The sequence below is a fragment of the Papaver somniferum genome, chromosome 2 (assembly GCF_003573695.1).
Source record: "Papaver somniferum cultivar HN1 chromosome 2, ASM357369v1, whole genome shotgun sequence".
NCBI classification, from domain to species: domain Eukaryota; kingdom Viridiplantae; phylum Streptophyta; class Magnoliopsida; order Ranunculales; family Papaveraceae; genus Papaver; species Papaver somniferum.
This window is the reverse complement of record NC_039359.1, coordinates 162,386,655-162,407,047: the sequence shown is the minus strand read 5'-3', so window position 1 is coordinate 162,407,047 and position 20,393 is coordinate 162,386,655. Positions and strand designations below refer to the sequence as shown.

Below are 20,393 nucleotides of genomic sequence, written 5' to 3'. Positions count from 1 at the left end.
TTGGTATGTCAAATTTGGTTGTCATATTTTAGTGAGCCAAAACTCATTTTAAAAGTCGCTTGATTATGTACTAGAGTCAACTTCGTATAGGTTAGCTTGAAATTATTAGGATATGAGACATTACAAGTATTGTGAAGACTTGTAGAAGTGAAGAAGTAAGGAACTACAACGACAACATCATCCTTCCACTTGAGGTTAGTGATATTTGACTTGAACTGTTTCATTCCCTAACGTATCTTTCAAGTTGTGCATATTGAAAACAAAACTGCAAAGCATAAATGATTATACTCTAGTTAGACATAGTATTAAGGAATACGATACGAGGTTTATTGCTTAAGCATTAAACTTTGTATATAAGACATCGACATAATCGTTTGAATGCTATTGTGATTACGTACGGGTATAAGGTGAAGATTTCATCCTAGGAAACAATGTTTTACATTTGTTTTAAGGAAGTAAATTCATGAACTTGTTTTGTGAATCGAAAGAGAAATCGCCAGGCATTATTGGTATTGTTATTCATTGCATATCTTTTGAACTACCAATATGTGTGATTAGTATAACCGCTCATGACTTGTTTATGTTCTTGGTAAAACTATTCACAAAGGCATGACTTTTGCATTGGTATGACTTTTATTAGTGAAACCGATCTTAAGTAATCACCTTAGATGGTATGATCGATTTAGTGTTATTGGTATGGCCGACTCTGGGTAAAGGGGAACCGATCATAGTAAGAGGTGCAACCTATCACAAAGGGGAATCGATCCTTGTATGAGGTGCAGCAAGTTTTTAGTAGAAAGGGGAACCGATCCTATGGACATGTGCAACACGTTTTTAGGCAAAGGGGAACAGATCCTATGGACATGTGCAGCAAGTACAAGTTAGATACCATATATATGTGGAGAACCGATCCTAGTACCTAGTCAACCGAATTTTGGTAACTAGCGTGACTATGCAAAGTACTCACATGGAGGTAGAACCGAAACTTGTTTTGGTAGAACCATGAAACCCATGTTTGGTGATTGAGTGTTCTTGATCAATCACGTAGTTCTTGAAAGTCAGATGAACCAATTCTAAACTTTTTTGGAAGTGTGGCAAATCGGTTTCAAGATTGTAAGTATGAAAGGGGACTTAAAAAGTAAAGATGTCGACATACTTTGAACGTGTGCAGTAACGCTTATCTTTAATTGTTCAAAGATATTCCTTAATAACAAAAGGAAGAATATCCCGGATCGAATAAAATAAATTGAGAATCTTTTATTTAAGGTTTTTAATTTTATTTTTGGAAAATGAAAATTAGTAATGTGCATTTGCTAGTTGGAGATTTTCTAAGAGATTTTCGGTCATTATTTGGACAAAGCATTTCCAGGAATTATGGAAACCGAATCTGGAATATATTGCATATCTTGAGAATATTTTCGGTTTTGGAAATTCCTTGGTGTCCAAACTAATAAAGTAAATCACTTCATTTCATGGAAAATTGTCAGTAAACCCAAGGAACAAAGTGGTTTAGGTTTCAAAGACCTACATATCTTTAACAGAGCTTTACTTGGAAAATATGCATAGAAACTTTGTTCTGATGATACTTACATATGTGTTAGGTCTCCAAAATCCAAGCATTTTCCATATGGTCAAGTTTTCATTCTCACTAAGAAAGAAACCACTACCTGTTCACGATAAATATTATCTCGGAACTGGATTTCATCCAAAAGTACAGTTCCTGGAGTATAGGAAATGGTGACAAGATCTTAATCTGGAAGTACGGGTGGATTCCGTAGTTAGATGCACCACCTTTTCCTAAACATGGAGCCTTCAATTATCAACAATATATCCATCAACTTTTCTCCTTTAACTGGTAGCTAGAACATAAGTCTCATCTTTACTATCTTTGAAGCTGCTACTACAAGAATTGATTCTCAATATTTCAGTTCAGTAGAACTATGAGGAGAGGTTGATTTGGAATTTAGATTAAATTAATAATTTCTATGTGAAATCTTCGTACAAGAAAGTTTTTGAGGATATAAATCAAAATATCTCGGTAGGTCGCAAAATGCAAGGAATATTCAAGAAGCTTTGGAAACTTCATATACTTCAATGCAACAAGAATATACTTCGGACAATAGATAGAACTTGCACTGGGGATTCAAAATCTGGAAGTAACATTCCCTTTATGTTGTCAGTTTCCTAAATCTCAATCCCATATCATGATGGAGTGCTCTTTATCAAAATTTGTTTGGTTCTTTACTTTGGGTTTGCCGATAAATAATAATCTCAAATTGATTGAATGGATTTGTCACCGGTTCGACGAGTTGCATGGAAAGAAAATTTTATAGGATGATTTATGTAAGATTGATATTGTATCTTGGTGTATTTGGTCAGAAAGGTGTAACAAAAAAGCCTTTCAAGATAGTGACTCTTCACCAGAAATTTTTTTTTCTGAAATGGAGGAAATATATAGTTGAACAAGAATCCACGCCAAAAAAAAAGGATCTACCAAGGATCTAAATGCACCAACCTAGCTGAAGTTTTAAGCGTACAGCAAGTTGAATGCAAAGGATTTTGCGAAGTAGTGAACTGCGAAAAGGAGTTAGGAATGCAAACGTGTACTTTGAACTTGACTCAAATATTGTGGTGGATGTGGTGAATAATGAAAGCTTCATCATAGACTTGAGAATCCATAATTTCGTCTTTGATATCAAATGTATCTTTAAAATTTCCACCTCCTAGCAATGTAATTACATGTCGAAAGAGAGGAATAAGGTAGCTGATGTTTTATCTATACTTCCTATAGTTGATAATATGAGTGAAGTATGGCTTAAATTTCCTCCCAAAAATATCAATGTTCAATTGCTGGAGGATGCAATTCATATAAACTCTTAATTTCTTAATTCAATCTTCTTTTTCAAAAAAAAAATGGCGAAAAGTTGAGTTAAAAGTTGAAATCCGATGGATACTATTCCTTCATACCGTAAAACCCACAAGTATAAATCTTGATGTGTTGACAATCCATATCCTAAATTGAGTTTCATTGGTTCTCAATATTTGAGTGTCTTGTTCCTTATACAATATAATTGATGATATCATGCGATTTCTATTTTAATTATCAAGGATTTTGATCCTAACGTAGTGACGTGGTCTTTAATTGTCTAATACATATTAATCTTCGTTATTAAAAACAAAAATTTCTAACCACTAAATTAATATTTCTAATTATACATAAAATTTTCAAATTTGTTTCCACCCAACACGTCTTCCCTTTTCATATCCATTTCTTCCCTCCTATTAATAATACTTTATCTCTCTTGATAAACAAGTTTGTTATACAGTAAAAACTCCATATAGTAATAGACTTGGGACTTCATAACATTATTAATATATGGAGTTTAATAATATAGGGAGGTATACCCAAAAAAAAGTTGCCCGACAAGAAGCTTTAAACATGGTTGACAAATTGGAAATATTTTAGCTTCAACAAGAAGGTGCACATAGTAACGAGGTCTTAAGCATATGTAAATCAAAAGATGCGATAACTATCTAAAAAATTACATCCTTTTCTCAAACAACTATAGATACATATTTTTCTTTATCTTAAATTTTGGTGTAACAAGATCTATAATATTCAAATTATGTCTATTATGTTATATGGAGGTAAATTTCTTATGCTGGGACTAAAAAAATCTATTAATATTAAAATGTGGAGTTTATCACTATTTATAACTGGCCCAAGTTGGGACCATGATTTTTTATTAATATATAAAGTTTATTAATATATAGAGTATCAATATATGTAGTTTTTACTGTATATAAGTTGCTCTGTTAGAGGGATATACATCCCAACATACTCTCTCACGTGGAATGTCACCATGATACATAAGGCAAAATTAGTGGTTTGGGACGGAGACGGGGATGACCTCCTCATCCCCCAAAACATTCTCGTTGGGCATGTTTGAGTCGTGCAACAATGAAAAACGATGTTGAATGTATCAAATATATAAAATACTGAAATAAAACAGTGTGACACAAACAATTTGAAGAAGAAAGAATCATAGGTTCAAGAAGTTGTCCTTAACACATTAGTTCGATGGAGCACTCAAGAGAGATTGTTGTTATATGCCAACAATGAAGATGTGTCCAGGATAAAACTGCTTGATATAGCTTGCATCAGCACAACAAAAGCTACCCACTCTTTGAACTTAACAACAAGGGTTAGAAGGGAAATAAACAAGCAATGCGCAAAGCAAAGCAAAAAAAAAAAACAAGAGGAAAAGGACACGAGATAGTAATCGTTTTTACAAACTATGAAACTTGGATTTTATTTACAGGAGAACAAAAATCTAGGGTTTATAATTTCTTGTAAAACTAGTTTTTAGTTTCCTCGTAAACAAACCAAGATAATAAAACGGGGAATGAATCCAATACACACTAAAAAAAATTATTTTCATTCATAAAGAAGAAAAAAGAATAGATATCAGTATCAATGCAGAAACCCGAAGTACAATTTATTTAGTTATAAATTTAAGTTGTCCAAAAGTATTGTTTGCGTGCTCTTGGTCAAGAACACTGGTATACCTAATACAAAAACTAGTTCTAAAAGGGACATTCATCTTCAATCCAACCAATATTGGACGAAATGTTTCCTTATTTCATTCACTAAAAGAATTGAGTAAATATACTTAGTGACCCATAGGTCTTAAAATCAAATCCAACCCAGAGCAATTGATAACATGTTATAAAACCTATTTTCTCCAACAGGGTACTAACCTTCTTAGTAGAAGTTATAAAACAATCAATGGATGTGCCCTACAAAGGCTCTTATACCTAGCTCTTTTTGATAGAACGATTTTTCAGCACCATGGTTTTTTTTGGGACTATCAAGTTATTATGCCACCCATTGTTTACGGATAAGGATGTCCTAGTAAGAGTAAATGACTAGATTGTCCTTTTATATAATTAAACTAACTTTTTATTTTTATTTTATTTTATTCTAATTATACGACTAATTATATTATTTATTTATTTTTTACAAAAATAAATAAATTATTCTTAAATATTTTCATTTTAATCTTTAAAAAATCATTGTATATAACACCAACTGTTGTGCTCAGTTAAGTCGAATTTTTTTTCTCTTAGCTAAATTTTGTCTGTGAAAAAAAGTGTTTAGTTCAGTCAAGTCGGATTTTTTATTTCTTCCAACCAAATTTTTCTCTGAAAACCTATATGTTGAGTTTGGTTACGTCGTAACTGTTTTCTCCTAGCCGAACTTTTCTCTGAAAACCTATATATTGAGTTCAGTTACGTCGCAATTTTTTTCTCCTAACCGTTGAGTTCGGTAACGTCGCAATTTTTTCTCCTAACCGAACCATGTTTTTCCGCTTATTTTAAATTGATTCTGCTACAGAAATTGTGGACTCGACTAAACCGAACATTACTATGTATACCCCATAATAAAAATTCGGTTACTTGTCCCGGATATCTGACAGACGAAGAAATCAAAAACTCCATTAAAGCGAAGTTCGGCTATCTGTGCATTTAGAACATTAGCCGAACTACATTCAGAGATAAGTCCGGCTACCTGTTCTTATATTCGAACGTGTTTGACATAGCCCAAATCAAGCTATAAAAAATTTCATCTTCAGCAAATTTTGGTCAATTCAAGCAACAAAAAACTAAATTTAAAGTATGACTGGGTTAAAAGTTCGGATTCAAAAAAAAATAATCCAAAACTCTTATTCTCCTTCTTCTTCTCTCCCAATAATTTAATTTTAAAAAAAAATAATTGATTTAATCCTCCACTAATCATTAACTAGCTTAATTTAATGATTCAACTAATCATATGTTAACTTAATCGAGAAGGATAACCATTAGGATAAATATTTAGATAAGGGTTTCAAATTACTTTCATATGATTGAGTCAAATGGAAATCATGGTTCCCCTCTAGAATGGAGTGGTTCCCAAAAAATTGTTCTTCTAGTATTATGTCTTTTTTTTGGATCAATGATACTGAAAACTGTTTTGAGGCATACTGAATTTTTTTGAGGAATACTATATAATGCCAAAATAGGGTCACTAAATAAAAAACAACATCACCCCTTATCCACCCTTTTTGATAATGACATAACTACCCTTACATAATTAGTGTTAATGATTATGATTAGATTTGATTAGCTAGGAATTTTAAGGATAGATTAAAAATAAAATTATTAGTGGTGAATTAGTAGATAAATCAAATTTATGTGAGAGAGTTGAGATTTTTGAGAGGAAGAAGAAGAAGGAGTGAAAAAAAAAACTTGGGTTTTGAATTTTGAGATTTTAGTGATTAGAAGTGACCAAAATGAGTGATTCAAATCAGAGGTAGACTTCTATACGAGGTTTAATTTCTTTTTATAAGTTGAATCTGTCAAAAAAAATGAATTTTTAAAACCCAGATCTACTGACCAGATGAACAGTTCGGCTGATAACTTTTCAGCCGAACTTCACTCTGAAACTGACAAATTTAGGTTCGGCTGATTCGAACAAAATTTAGCAAAGTCGCATTAGCCGAACATAGTGTTTCTCTAAATCATACACTAGGTTCGGCTCAAAATTGATACTCCAAGATCAGCAGAACTGATCTTATGAAAACCCTAATTTCATCTTTGAAATCATATTCTATCGATCAAACAAAAATAAAATCAATCAAAAACAAGATGGGTTTGTTACACATACATTCTAAAATACATCTGAGATTTGGATTTCACACTCCAATATCGTTCACTTTGATTCGTGTTTGCTTTGCTTGATCGGTTTCTTGATTGAATTGGAGTCCAAGATATTTAAGTTAAAAGTTTATTTTGATTTTTGATTTTAGGTTTTTGAGGATAAGGGTGCTCTAGTAATTTAAATTGTTTAAGGATATATAAATAATTGAACTACCTTTAGACACCTCTTATAAACCCACCCTAAATGGTATAATGAATGAGTATGCCTCGAAACATGATATTATGTCTAGGCCTATCATTGATGAGATGGGCCTTCATTTTGATTACACTAGATAAAGAGCTAGGCCTGAAAATCATTTTCCAACTAAGATCGACAGATATTTGATGATACGCGATTAAGCCACGATGTAACCACGCCGAGATTCTTTGCTTCAATGATTGGACCAAGAGCATGTCTCTGACACAAATGAAGTCCGTTGTGCAGCGTTCCTGTTCGAATTCCATTTTGAAGTAGTCATGGAAGTAGTCCAAGGCCAACCAGTTTACCCAAAATACAAGTATCGCCATTCGCATGAAGAAAGTGTTGGAGGTGAAAATGAAAAATAGCAAAGCTCAAGTGGCATAGTTATCACGTCCATGTGTAAGTGCGTGCAAGTTTTGTTGATGCAAGGATCTGTGAGTTATTTGCATTGTTTGTACGACTCTTGTCCCTGCTTCGCCGCGGTCTTCCATTCTTTGTTTTTCTGCTGCTTTGGGTTGATGTTTCAGGTCTATTCACAAATTGTATTTTTGGTACAACCCCAATGTGTCTTGCTAGGAGTTGATACACTAAAATTTCTTACATATATATATGGTAACCCGAGCCAAAACCAACTCGACTTGCAACTTGCAAGTGATGCCGAAACAAAGAAAAATAAAGTTGAGAATGACCCAACAATTATCCATTAGACAGAAAGTAAGCTCCTGTATATTGAATCAGAATAGGAGAAACTAGTAAGCTCCTGTATATTGAATCAGAAATAGGAGAAACTGTAAAAAAGAAAAGATATCTAAGAATGACAGCAAAATTGAAGACAAAAATGTTCAGTGACATTTATTGGGATACTTTACTAGTCTAATCAGAGCTGGTTCTTTTTCAATGGAGTACATAAATAATAATTTTGATATACATAACAAGGTCAATTGTGAAAAAAAAAATCTGAATACTAAAAAGAAAAGATCTATATATGTGATACATCAGACCTTTTACCCCTGGGTACTCTTCAATTAGGACGTTTCGGGGTATTATGTATAACAGAATATGCATCTCATGGTTATAAATATGACCATGTATAACTTGACAAGTTTACAGAATCACTCAGTTACCTCTGATCTTAATACCACCTTTATCTTTCTGAGATTCCTTGGTTGGCGGTTTGGAGCGTGCACGGGCATCACTAGCTGTCTGTTTCTTCCTTCTTGAATTGCCATTGGCAGTAGGATCCACCAGTGGACCAGACCAATTTTGTAATGGCCCTTTCTGGTATGTCAATGCCGTGGAACTATACGGAACATCAGGAGGATCAAATGTAGGATCCATGTATTGTGAAGAACCCAATGGGAAGCCAAGTGCTCCATCTTGGTGTGGTGGTGGAAACTTCTCACTTTTGCTCTTTGCGTTGGCGTGTGTTATTAGACGGCGTCTCTGGTGGAGAGTAGAAATTAGTGCAATCATAATAACTAATTCAGAAAAGCTAAAAGTTGAATCTACTTGGGTTGCTTTATGATACTAAATAGTGAAAAGTGATAAGCAGCTTATGTGTCGTACATCTATATTGGCTTGAAGCTCTGCATTGGCTTCTGGAACAGGATAAGCCCTCATGGTTCGATCACGAGTGCGAATTTTCTTCTCACCATTGCCTTTGCCAGCAGCAGCTCGAAGCCTGTAAAACAAAGGGACTCCACATCAAGACAAATGTGACCAGCTGCAAACAAGATGAAGACTCTACTTAAAAAACTTTATAGAAAAATAGGCGTCTTTGAGATAAACCTTCGAGCTTCTTCATCGCGTAACTTAGCATCCATCTCCTTGCTTGGAGGATATTGTGGAAGACTTGACGGATCGCATGCGTAGGGTTTCGTTGTGAAAAACTACAATTGTAAAAGGATGGAGCAGTAAATTAAGGGTCAATCTTCAAAAGGATGAACTAGGTAAAAAGCTAATAAGATTGATAAACCCAAGATGGATATGAACAGGCTGACAGCTCAACACATTCGTGTAACCTAAAAACTGGGTACAGCAGAAACAGAACTAATAGCATAACCAATTTGTGTGCCTGACTTGCAAATTGCAATCCTCTCCATGATTAGACCACATCAGCAGTGTTCAATAAACCTCCGAAGTGTTAAAACTAGAGCAGTCATGTAATATGAAGGACATCAATGTTGCTTTAAACACATATTCTTGCTCTCTAAAATCATCAAATCACCTGTAAGGCTGTAACCAGATTTTGCATACAGATATATTTGTTAACTTTTAGAACCATATTATAATAGGTAAGTATGGTAACATGGTTGCGCCTATAAAAAACCTCAAAAGCCAAGTGTAACTACACCAAAAAAGAAACATACAGAAAAATGGAGAACACCTCAAAATTTGAGATAATCAGCAGGACTGCAGAAGCATCTCTAACAAGACTAAACCACCAGAAAATCTGTGTGATAGTTAGACAAGACACAAGTACTTAAAAGGACTTTAGACACGAGTAGGCAAACATTTCAAATTCTGATAGTACTCAACTCCAATCACTTACTCCGACCTTTAGTTTTAGTATAACGGACACATTGGGATTATAAAAGAGAGCCATCAAGCAAATACTACATCCAGATACAAACTGAAAAAATTAAACAAAAACATAATGGATATGAAAACTCACTTCACTCGTCAATGCAGCAGTTGCAGTTTGGCGCTCAGCTGGGTCAATTGCAAGAAGAGTTTCAATTAGTGGCAGTGATGCTGGAGGGAAGTCTTTAAATGTCTCTGCTATGCACCGCTTGTACGGTTGTTGAGGCTTAAATATGGTAGCATGTGGAAGTTTTGACTTTTTCCAATATTCTTCAGAAGGTGATCCACATAACTTGAAAATTTTATGCAATTGTTCCACCTAAACGAATAATACAGAAGCGTCAAGCGATACTTATGCCTTTCTAAAGTGGTTAAGCAAAAGAAGACAAGATAAAATGGGTCATAAAAAACTTAAGAGGAGTTTCTTCTACTTCCTGGACAACAGGGAAGCATGATAATTGAAGTTTGTGTGCTTTAAGTTTTAACAGAGTGCTGTATTAGCTATGAGTTTATGATACCTTACTCGGGATCGCAAATAGAAAAAAGAAATGAAAACTGAAAATAAGAACTATTACAAGCTCCACATAACATAAAGTTAGAGTGTTACCTCTGTCCGCCCAGGCATGATAGGTTTACCAGCCAATAATTCGGCTAGAATGCAACCTGCACTCCACAGGTCTACACCTACACCATAATCAGTGGCCCCTAAAAGGAGCTCTGGAGGTCTATACCATAAAGTAACCACTCGACTAGTCATAGGCTGCTTGTGATTAGGATCAAAGAATGAAGCCAAACCAAAATCTGCAATCTTAAGCATCCCTTCATTATCAAGAAGGAGATTCGACCCTTTGATATCCCGATGCAACACACCTTTTGTGTGACAGTGTTCAAGCCCTGACAACAGTTGATTCATATAACACTTAACCTGCCAATATCAAATACAACGAGGAAAGAACATTTATGAACAATCTTTCTCAAATTCCAAAGAAATCCAAACTCAAAAATAACAAGAAAAGTAACGCATTGGCACAAACCTGAGGCTCCGTAAATTTAATCGACGGGCTTGCAGCTAAACCAGCAAGATCATGCTCCATATATTCAAATACAAGATACAAACTACACGACATCCTTGAAGTCACTAACCCTTCTAACTTTATAACATTAGGATGATCCAATCTTCTCAATATAAGTATCTCTCTAGCCATAAATTTTACACTCTCAGGTTCTAAATTATCAAACCTAACTTTCTTTAATGCTACAATCTTTCCCGTCAAAGTATCTCTTGCTTTGTATACATTACTATACGTTCCTTGTCCAATCTAGAAACACAACCAATCAAACAAACCGAATCAGAAACACCAGGGAGATATTATCAAAAAAATATACGAAAGAAGGAGACATCTGAGAAACAAAACAATACCTTACAGAGCTTCTCAAAACTATCGGCTCGTCGAGGAGTCCATCCTTTAATAGCTTCACCAGCAACAGCTGATAACCAAGCTGGCCACCCACCAACAAGTTGCCCACTACCATAAACATTTTTGGGAAGAGTACTACTAAGCTTACTAGTACTAGTATTTGCCTTAGATGATTTTTTCTTTTCTGTCTTGGGTGGTGGTTTTGGTTGTTGTTTCTCTTCTTCTACCAATTTCTCACCATTCTCAACTTCAACTTTCTCAGTAATAATCTCAGATGAGACTACTTCTTGTTTCACCTCCAAATCAACTCTCGTTGATGTTGTTGATGATGGCAAAGTTTTCTCCTTTGTAAATAGACAACCCATTTCTCAAATATATCTCTATGTAACTTCATTTCTCATTACAAACCACCACAGCCCAACCGATCATTGAAACAACACATAAAAATCAAACCTTTTATATCTTATTTCAAGATCAACCAATAAACCCTAATCTATCTACAAAAAGAATAAAGAAAAAACAAACTGATTTTGGAAAAAACCCTAACTTTAGTTTTGGGTGTGGGTGTGGGGGTCTGCCTGCAAGATAGAAGGAAATAAATGATTTGGATTTCCCGCAATTAGTGGGGAAAAAGGGTTTTCTTTTCTTCTTTCTCTTTTAAGTGATCAAAATGATTAAAGAAGATCCACCAATTAAAGTTACAGTAAAAATCAAAACAAGGAGAGATGATCTTACTTGACGGAAGGAAGAAACTAACTTTGTTTTGTTGCTTTTTGGAGTTGGAGTTGGAGTTGAAGTAGTAGGAGTAAGTAAGACTGTGAAGCAGTGAAGCTTGTTGAGCTGAGCTTAACCTAGAAAAGAAGATTTTCTGGGGCTTGTACTTTGTGGGTGGTGAGGTCAAACTTACTATATGACATGTTTTGTTTACCTACTTCTAAGAGTAGGTTATAATCGCCTGAGTATATTTCAAATGTTCTACCACTGACTTTTTTTTTTTTTTTCTATAACCACTTAAATGATCTGGTACTAGATTTGCCGCATAAAAACTGTTTTAATACCAGGTTGGAAAGCTCACTTTGGTTATAAATGTGGTTAGATATATAAATGCAAATGTCAAAACCATTGTTATAGTATAGCAAACTTAAACTTGTCTAGACTTTTCTAACAGTTTTAACTTTTAACGATCCTCATTTTGACCATTTGGATTTCCTTGTGTGGCATCAAGCCATCACCTAATCCTAGATTCCTAATAGTGGGTGGGGAATTTATTGGCAACCTAATTTTAACCAGACTGCGCCTTACTTTTGGTCATATATGTCACTTTGAATTGAATTAAGGGAGCTTTTTTTACCTGGCGAGATTGGGATATGCCCAGATGTGTACCCGAATTTAAATGGACCCAGTGCCCTTACTAAGGGTGGTAAAAATGGATGTTTTTACTTTAATATCCTTGAACTAATTAACCTTATTACTTAATCAAATAACCCTAAAATTAAAAACCTAAAAAACTGTTAATCTTCTCTTCTTCTTCTTCTACATTTTTCATCAACCTCTCTGCAAATCGTCCAATTTGATTATCCTGAAAAATGGTTGATTCCAAACGATCAAGTAGTAATACAGATTCAACATGTCATATAAAAAGATCCAAATCAGAGAAAAAAGTTAAGGGCAAAGTTGGAACTAGTGAAATCAGTAAACCCGAAAATCCAATCCCTGAGAATGTCGAAAAGAACCCACTACCGTCAAAAAGAAGACTGTAAGTGATGTCTAAGCTCAAACTCATTATTCTGATGTGTTGTATGATTGTTATATTGGGTTAGATTATCAAAAATTATGGTTCCTGTGTTTTTAGTCGGCAAGGTCGATAATTTAAGACAACGCCGACTGTTGATATTTTGTAAGAGCCGGCATGGTCTCGGGATGAATATCCTGCCGACTTTTTATTTTGGTAATGGCGACTGTGAAACATTAACCAGGGCCGGCAAGGTAATCAATAACCAAACGCGCCGACCTTTTATATTTAGTCGTCATCTGCTTTATAGTGGGCATCTTATATGATTAGTACCTGCCGACTTTATGTCACAAAAACTTGATTTTTTGAGTTCAATTTTGTATTTAGTCGGCATCTTATATGAATAGGACCATGTCGACCGTGTAGTACTCGGCGTTGTAGATAAATACAACCTTGCCGACTAAGTATTAGTCGACATCGTTTAGATCATCGACCATACCGACTAGGTGACCAGAACCATGTTTCAATGTAAAATTTTCATATATTTTATTTGTGTATTGTTTAGGTTCCCAGAGGAAAACACAGAAGATATGCCTTGTCCTAACAATGCAGCAGAGCTATTAGAATGGATTGACAAGCTTCATCCTACTTTAGAAAATCATGCTGATGAAACTGAAGAGAATTTCCCTGTAAGAAAGTTACTTCTGATGGGTAAGGAAGATCCTGAAGAAATTCTAAGGTTTATGAAAAGTCCTATCAATCCCCTCAACTATGTTGAATGCACATCATCAGAGGAAGAAGAAGATGAGCTTGATCCAAGAACTTTTTTCAAGGCATATGACTTTTTTGGAGTGAACCCCTATTACAATGAGGCGTGACTACATATATAGGTCCAGTGAAGGGAAAAGAAAAAGCTGATGCTGGTGAAAAAGGTAGTGACGGTGAAAGAGATAGTGATGTGGAGAAAGATAACAACAATGAGAAGGATCCATGAAACTTTGTTTGATATGTTTGCGTTATTATGTTTCAAATATTATGTTTTGAACTTTTAGATTGTGGTTTTAGACTTATCAGTAACTCTTAAACTTATGTTAATTTTCAGTTTCACTTGCTTTAGAAATTTATTCTTTTTTCTGCAGGTTTAAACAATATTAGAGTTGGAGTAAGTCGGCATGGTTTGGAATGCTCGACCTTGCCGACCATCCCAGGCTTTCTGCTACAGTGCTTCAGGGATAGGTAGTCGGCATGGTTTGAAATGCTCGACCTTGCCGACTTATTATACTCCCTCCGTACCACATATATAGGCGGAGGGACCAATTCTCTTAGATTAAGAAACTTTTATTGATTTTATACATTTCTATGTTTTTTCCTGTTTTACCCTGAATTATATTCCCAATGTTAGAGACATATATTCAATTGTGATGATTCCCAAGCAAATAAATAGGGGTAATATAAGTAAAAAACCGTTTTGAAATTTGGACTACGCCTATTTAGTGGTACAAGGAAAAATGGAAATTCCTCCTATATAATAGGTACGGAGGGAGTAACATTTTAATGTTAGTAGTATAAAAACATCACTTTTAAGTACAAAGTACAACCCATTGAATGCTCAACAGATAGAATTTTTAAAATCAGGACATTAAGTGTGTTGATTATAAAAGCACTTTCAACTTCAACTTCATCTTCAACCATGCATAAAGAATGGAAGTTTCAAGTGCAACAAAACCAAATATTTGTAGTCTTTGTACACTAAGTGGTCATTTTGCAAATGATTGTCCCTTTGAAGGAAGCAAATGCACCATTGATGGTTGTAAGGGGTTCTTATTTACCATGAAAGCTGCAACAGGAGATTTATATCAGCCGTATGCTTCAAAATGCACCTGCTGTGGGTTTTTCTATTGGATAGATGAGCGCCTAGCTCCGTATGAAGATGAAGTTGCTAAAATCAACCTTCTACCATGCACAGATCCATGTTGCGATGGTAAGATGAAGCTAATTACCTCTCCTAAAAAATTGTGTACCGGAAAAAGATACTCTTTATGTCCCAAATGTGTTAGGGTTAAGTTTTTAAGGTTTGTATGCTCTAATTAAGTGTTGAATGCATCTCAATATACTAATAATTTTACAGTCGGCGTGTTTTAGTTTATGTAAAATGAAATATTACTACAAGTTATTTAATTTGAATTTAGTCGGCACTATACAAAATTCAAAGCGTACCGAAGGAAATACAGTCGGTAGTGAACAAAATAGTGATCGTGTCGATCGACAAAACTACAGTTGGCAGTGTATTTATATAATACAATGCCGACTATAGTGTGGAGAACATCCAGGAACAATAGAAATTTTAAACCTTTTGGTCGGCATTGTAGGAGGACCATAACCATGCCGACGTCTATAGTGTGAAGAACATCCAGGAAAAATAGCATTTTTGTCCCTTTTAGTCGGCAAGGTTTTCTTTTCCGACATTGCTGACTAACAATTAGTCGGCATTGTAGGAGGACCACGACCTTACCGATCGTCTCAGGATTTCTTTTCCACTGCTGCCAGGCATATGCAGTCGGCAACCTGAAAAAATTCTAACCTGCCGACCCTTGGAAAAAATTCAAACTAATTGTATAGTCGGCAAGGTCATATCATAATTATAATGTCGATGGTACAGTACAACGCTTAAGTCGGCTGGTTAGAAAATACAAAACAATGCTGACGTATATAAATTGAAAGGAGTAAACACAAAAAAAAACCACATCCATTTCATTTCATTCATTTGTAGTACTCCAAAGTACATTACACAAAACACGAATGCGATTACAAAAAGATTCCTTATTTCCTAAGCGCAATCACTCATAGCTCAAATCTATTGGAGGGAGTTCATTCAAATCTATTAAACCTCCTTGAGTCAAATCTATGGTACCTTTGTTAGACTCATCTAAAGCATTCCAAAGGTGCATGTTGTCCTCATAAAGTTGCACCCATTCCTTTCTCTTGTTGTTTATGAACTTTTCCCAAAAACTAAACCTACATAGAGGAGGTAATGGACATTCCTTGTTGAGTTATAGACCAATAAAATGATTTTTATCCACCAAAGCCATAACAATTTTTTAATGCTTGAGCTGCTCCAAACAAACTGCATGTTTCGGTGTAAATGCTACACAACATCCCTTACTAAAAAAATGTACTACGCATGACCACGTACCCGCCAATGGATGGCCACATTCCGGCATTCTCATCCAATGCTCCCATTTAATCGGTGCATTTCCCTCCTGGACTTTAACACTAGTAAGCAATTCCTTAAAAGTCACTTCTTTGTCCTCCATCGAACCTTCTAGCATCATTGAGATATAAAACTCCTTGTCTTTTTCTAGTCGAGAAGCCATCTTCTTTCTTATGTATTGACATTAGGTGAGATTATCCTCAACCGCTCCACCTAGGTGTCCCAATTGTTGGGAGGCAACGTGAAACCCATAATTTCCATCCTTTGGGACGTCGTCGGTACCAATAACGAACTCTCGAATAATTTGAGGGATTTGTACGTGATACCTTAACAATACCGATTTTACTAACTTCCTCGAACGACCTATTTTATTCACAACATCTCCTTGACTTTCTTGACTCTCAATAGGTGTACTCTTTGGCTCCATGGGTTTTTGTATTGGTGTGGGTGTTTCCTTCCTCGGCCGACCCCTTTTCTTTACAATAATTTCCGCACTTGCTTGACTCTCAAGAGGTGGAATGCTATTTGGATTCAAGTTTGAAACCGTTGGTGTAGTTGTTTCTTTCCTCGTACGACCTCTTTTATTTTTAGCCGGCTCCTCTTTGTATTCCGCTTCGGTATAATCATGTACGGATAGATCGCATTTTGTACTCAAATACTCTTTAATTTGTTCTCTTTCTTCTGCCCTTGTCTTTGTGGTAGGTGGTCTACCCGTTGGATTTTGTTTTAAGGGTTCTTGAAGTTCTTCCATAAAAGGGTAAACAATCGGCATCAACTTATGCTTCATAGTTTGCTTATCCAACCTATTCAATCTGGGGTACTTGTCGAATTCCGATAGCCTTTATTATCATACACTTACAAGGAGTGCTCTGGTCGTCATACTTTTGATACAACTTGAGATGTTTCATCATGAAACGTGTTTCCCAATGCGATACATTGGAATGTATACCAACAATCAACCAATCATCCTCCTTAAACTCCTTCAACTTCCGGTACCTACTTTCTTCGAATTGCTTTCTTATCTTATTGATATCATTATTTGTGTACTCATAGATAGCATGTTGCACCATCACAATCCCATTTTGACTCGTGAAAAGTAGACATTTTAGTCTCCCATGAGCTTGATCTACCATACTTGTGGACTCGAGTTTGAAATGTTTATAGTCGTAAGTAAAAGCATACGCAAACCTATGTTTGTGTGGCGTCAACCATTGTCTCTTACAATATTCCACTATTGTGGGGTGATTAGTGCTCCAATCATCCTCGAACTCCTTCAAGCTTATCTGATATCTTGTCACACTCATCGACCAAACCAACTTATCTCACGCTTTCATGAATAACCCAAATTTGATCTCACCTTCTTTCCATTCTTCGTCTTCTTTCTTTTTCTCCTCCTCTCTCTCTCCTATTTAGTTAGTTTGCTAAGACGTTCATCTTCCTCTTTTTCACGTTTACTACCTTTCTTTGCCTTTGGCTTTTGGATATGACTCCTATAATTGTTTCTAAGATTGCACCGTACGTGCCACGTGCAAAGCAAATTTTGATCCTTGGGAAAAACTATCCGCACGGCGTTCATTATTGCTTGCTCATTGTCAGTCACTACAACCCCGGGAGTCTCGTCTTCATGGTGGAGAAGCTTCAAAGTTTCCAATGCCCAATATATAGCTACCATCCTTCTCACAATACATAAAACACCATGCCACCATGAATGATTGCTTGTCCGATGTTTGTCCTACAATGTTCAACAAAGGCATGTTGTACCTATTCGTCTTATAAGTAAAATCCATGAACAACACTTGGTAGAAGCACCGGGCCAATTGAATCATATTGGGATGCGCAAGAAAAATACGATCCACCCTCCCCTCTATTGACTCATGGTGTCTCACCGTATAGTTGTATTTTTGATCCAACCATTGTGATTCTTCCATTACTTTTATTCCATCTCATTCAATTCTTCTGATAGTTTCTTTGGCCGCATAAATTATAGACAATGAAGAAAGGTTATGCGGTCATACCTCTTGAACTTACTAAAGAGATTGGTTGGTTTAATTCCCCAACTAGTTCTTAGTTGTTCTAACTCGTGCGATTTTAACTTGGCAGTTCCAACATGACTTAGTGGATCTTTATGGTTATGCCAACCAACATCAACTTTATTCATTCTCCACATGTTATCGGTTTCTTTGTTCCTCCAAAAAATAATCTTAAATGGGCATCCACACTTTTTGGACTTGGTCTTGTACACCCTAGTCGTCTTCTTATCATACAGATAACCCTTTCTCTTGTGACTTACGTTCAATCCACTACATTCTCAAACCATTTCAAACCGTGTATCTCTTTGTTAGGTGTTTTTCACTAGAACGCGCATCTTCTCTTTTTCTTTCTCAACAACCCAATTGACCGCATCGTCTTTTTCCTTCCATTCCAAATCATCGACATAATGTGCGGAAGTATCGTGACCCCTAACCCTGTGAGCTTGAGGCTGATCCGTCATTGGTACCAATGCAATCTATAAAACATCACAAGTTAGTTGATATGTACTACAATAGTCGGCATGGCCGATATATAAAACAACGACAACCAAAGAACAGCCGGCATGGTCAAAGAATAAAGCAGTGCCGACCAAACTATAGTCGGCATGATCGACGTATCCAAAACAATGCCGGCCTAAGCATGTTACACAACCCGTCTCATGTGCCGTAAAAATCTTGTAGTCAGCAGGGTTCATGTTTTCGCTCTTGCCGACTAAACACTGCTCATGAAAAGTCGTGGCATTTGGTAATAAAAACCTTGCCGACGCTTACAGTTGGCAGGGTCGATAATCGTCGACCTTGCCGATACTGGGCAACAAAAGTGGAAGAAAAAAAACAAAATTGATAATTTGCATGAAAAAATCACAATCTTCACCACGTAAGTTGTGTACCTGATTACTTGCATCTCCCTTATCTTCTTTTGGGTCATTGGACTCTACGTTTGGCTCAAGACATTCATTACTTCCATATCCATCTTGAGTTTGAGGAAAATAAAAGTGAGGATCATGCATATAATCCATTTGATCATGATTTGGTATATCATCATACAAGTACTCATCTGTAGGAGGAAAATTAGAATACTCCCCCTCTTAAAAATCAGGATTAGAATCACTCATCTCACTCATATCACAAATTTCTCAAAAACCTTAACTTTCTCACCCCAATACTTACTCTACTACTTCATTCTCTTTTTTACTCTCAATTATTTCCAAATCCACTCATATAAATCAACTAACTAATCTAACTAATCTAATCATTTCAACTAAATTAGTGTTAATCATTGCAGGGGTAATTTAGCCATTTAGAAAATACATGGTTAAGAGGTGTCCTGTTTTACTTCAAAATGACCCAGGTTTTGTCTCATTAGGTATACCCCAATTAATCTGGGTATACCCCAATCTTGCCGAGTTCTTTTTGGCTTGATTTATCTTTTTTATGACATGGCAAATTATTCAGTCGATCTTGTTGTAGGTGAACCAAAAAAGACAATCCTGATTTTTTTGCATTGGCGATTTCATCGTTAACAAAATCTTGTTATGTGTCTTTACTTCATTTTTTGTATTATAATTATTGTCATTGTTATACTTAAAGTAATAACATTGTACATTAGTCAAACACTTGGTCTGATGCCATAGTTTAGTTTGGATTTGAACTTAGTTCATATACCAAGTGTATATCTTCTTGTTGTAATCTTCTTGACAGTGCTTGTCTGTATTAGATTACGCAAGGTATGTCTTGCATAGATTGATATAGAATATATTATGGTGTACGTGTACCCTCGTCAGTTCAAACACATCATCCTTTCATTCGAGGTTAGTAACATAAACTTGACTTGTTTCATTTTTATCTACGTTTCTTTCAAGTCGTTTAGATTGAAAACGTAACAGGCGAAATATAAATGATTTGATCATTTCACTATGATCAAAGTGTTAAGGAAGCATATACTAATTGTTTTACACAACTTTGGTATATTGGATTACGAATTATAGTTTGGCTACTTGGACTTTGTAGATTCGAGATAACACTATTTGTTAATTCGTTACTAGTTAGTGTGCTGAACTTTTGGATTGATTTCATACCTCGAAGACTATGTTTAATTACATGAGTTTAGAGAAATAGACTTTCAAAACTTGTTTCTTAGTTGAAAAGAAATCAAAAGATCTATTCTAGGACCGATCCCCTAAACAAGAATCTTTACTAAGGCTGATCCCTTACCAAGGATCTCTATTAGGATTGGTCTCAAGAATATTTACTAGGCCCAATCTCATGGATCCCTAGCAGGACCGATCCTTAGATCAATATGAACGTTTTCGATTTGTTTATTACTTTAGGGTTGAAGGTGTGTATGGTTAATATGGAAAATCCTTAAGATGTAGAGATAATATATTTGAACATGTACTAAACTCTTATTAGTACAACCATGACTTCACATTAGAGGTAATTGATCAAAAAGTCATAAAATCATAAGATATAATCCAAA

General features: G+C 35.4%; 1 protein-coding gene across 1 annotated transcript; it reads right to left on the bottom strand.

Moving 5' to 3' along the window:
- Nucleotides 1-7,769: 7,769 nt before the first annotated feature.
- LOC113349605 (probable serine/threonine-protein kinase At1g54610) lies at nt 7,770-11,779 on the bottom strand. Its single transcript, XM_026593594.1, has 7 exons — nt 10,944-11,779; nt 10,558-10,842; nt 10,131-10,448; nt 9,615-9,842; nt 8,729-8,829; nt 8,507-8,621; nt 7,770-8,383 (listed from the first exon to the last, which is right to left on the bottom strand). The coding sequence occupies exons 1-7, from the start codon at nt 11,304-11,306 to the stop codon at nt 8,057-8,059; spliced, it is 1,737 nt and encodes a 578-aa protein (XP_026449379.1). The 5' UTR covers nt 11,307-11,779; the 3' UTR covers nt 7,770-8,056.
- Nucleotides 11,780-20,393: the final 8,614 nt, after the last annotated feature.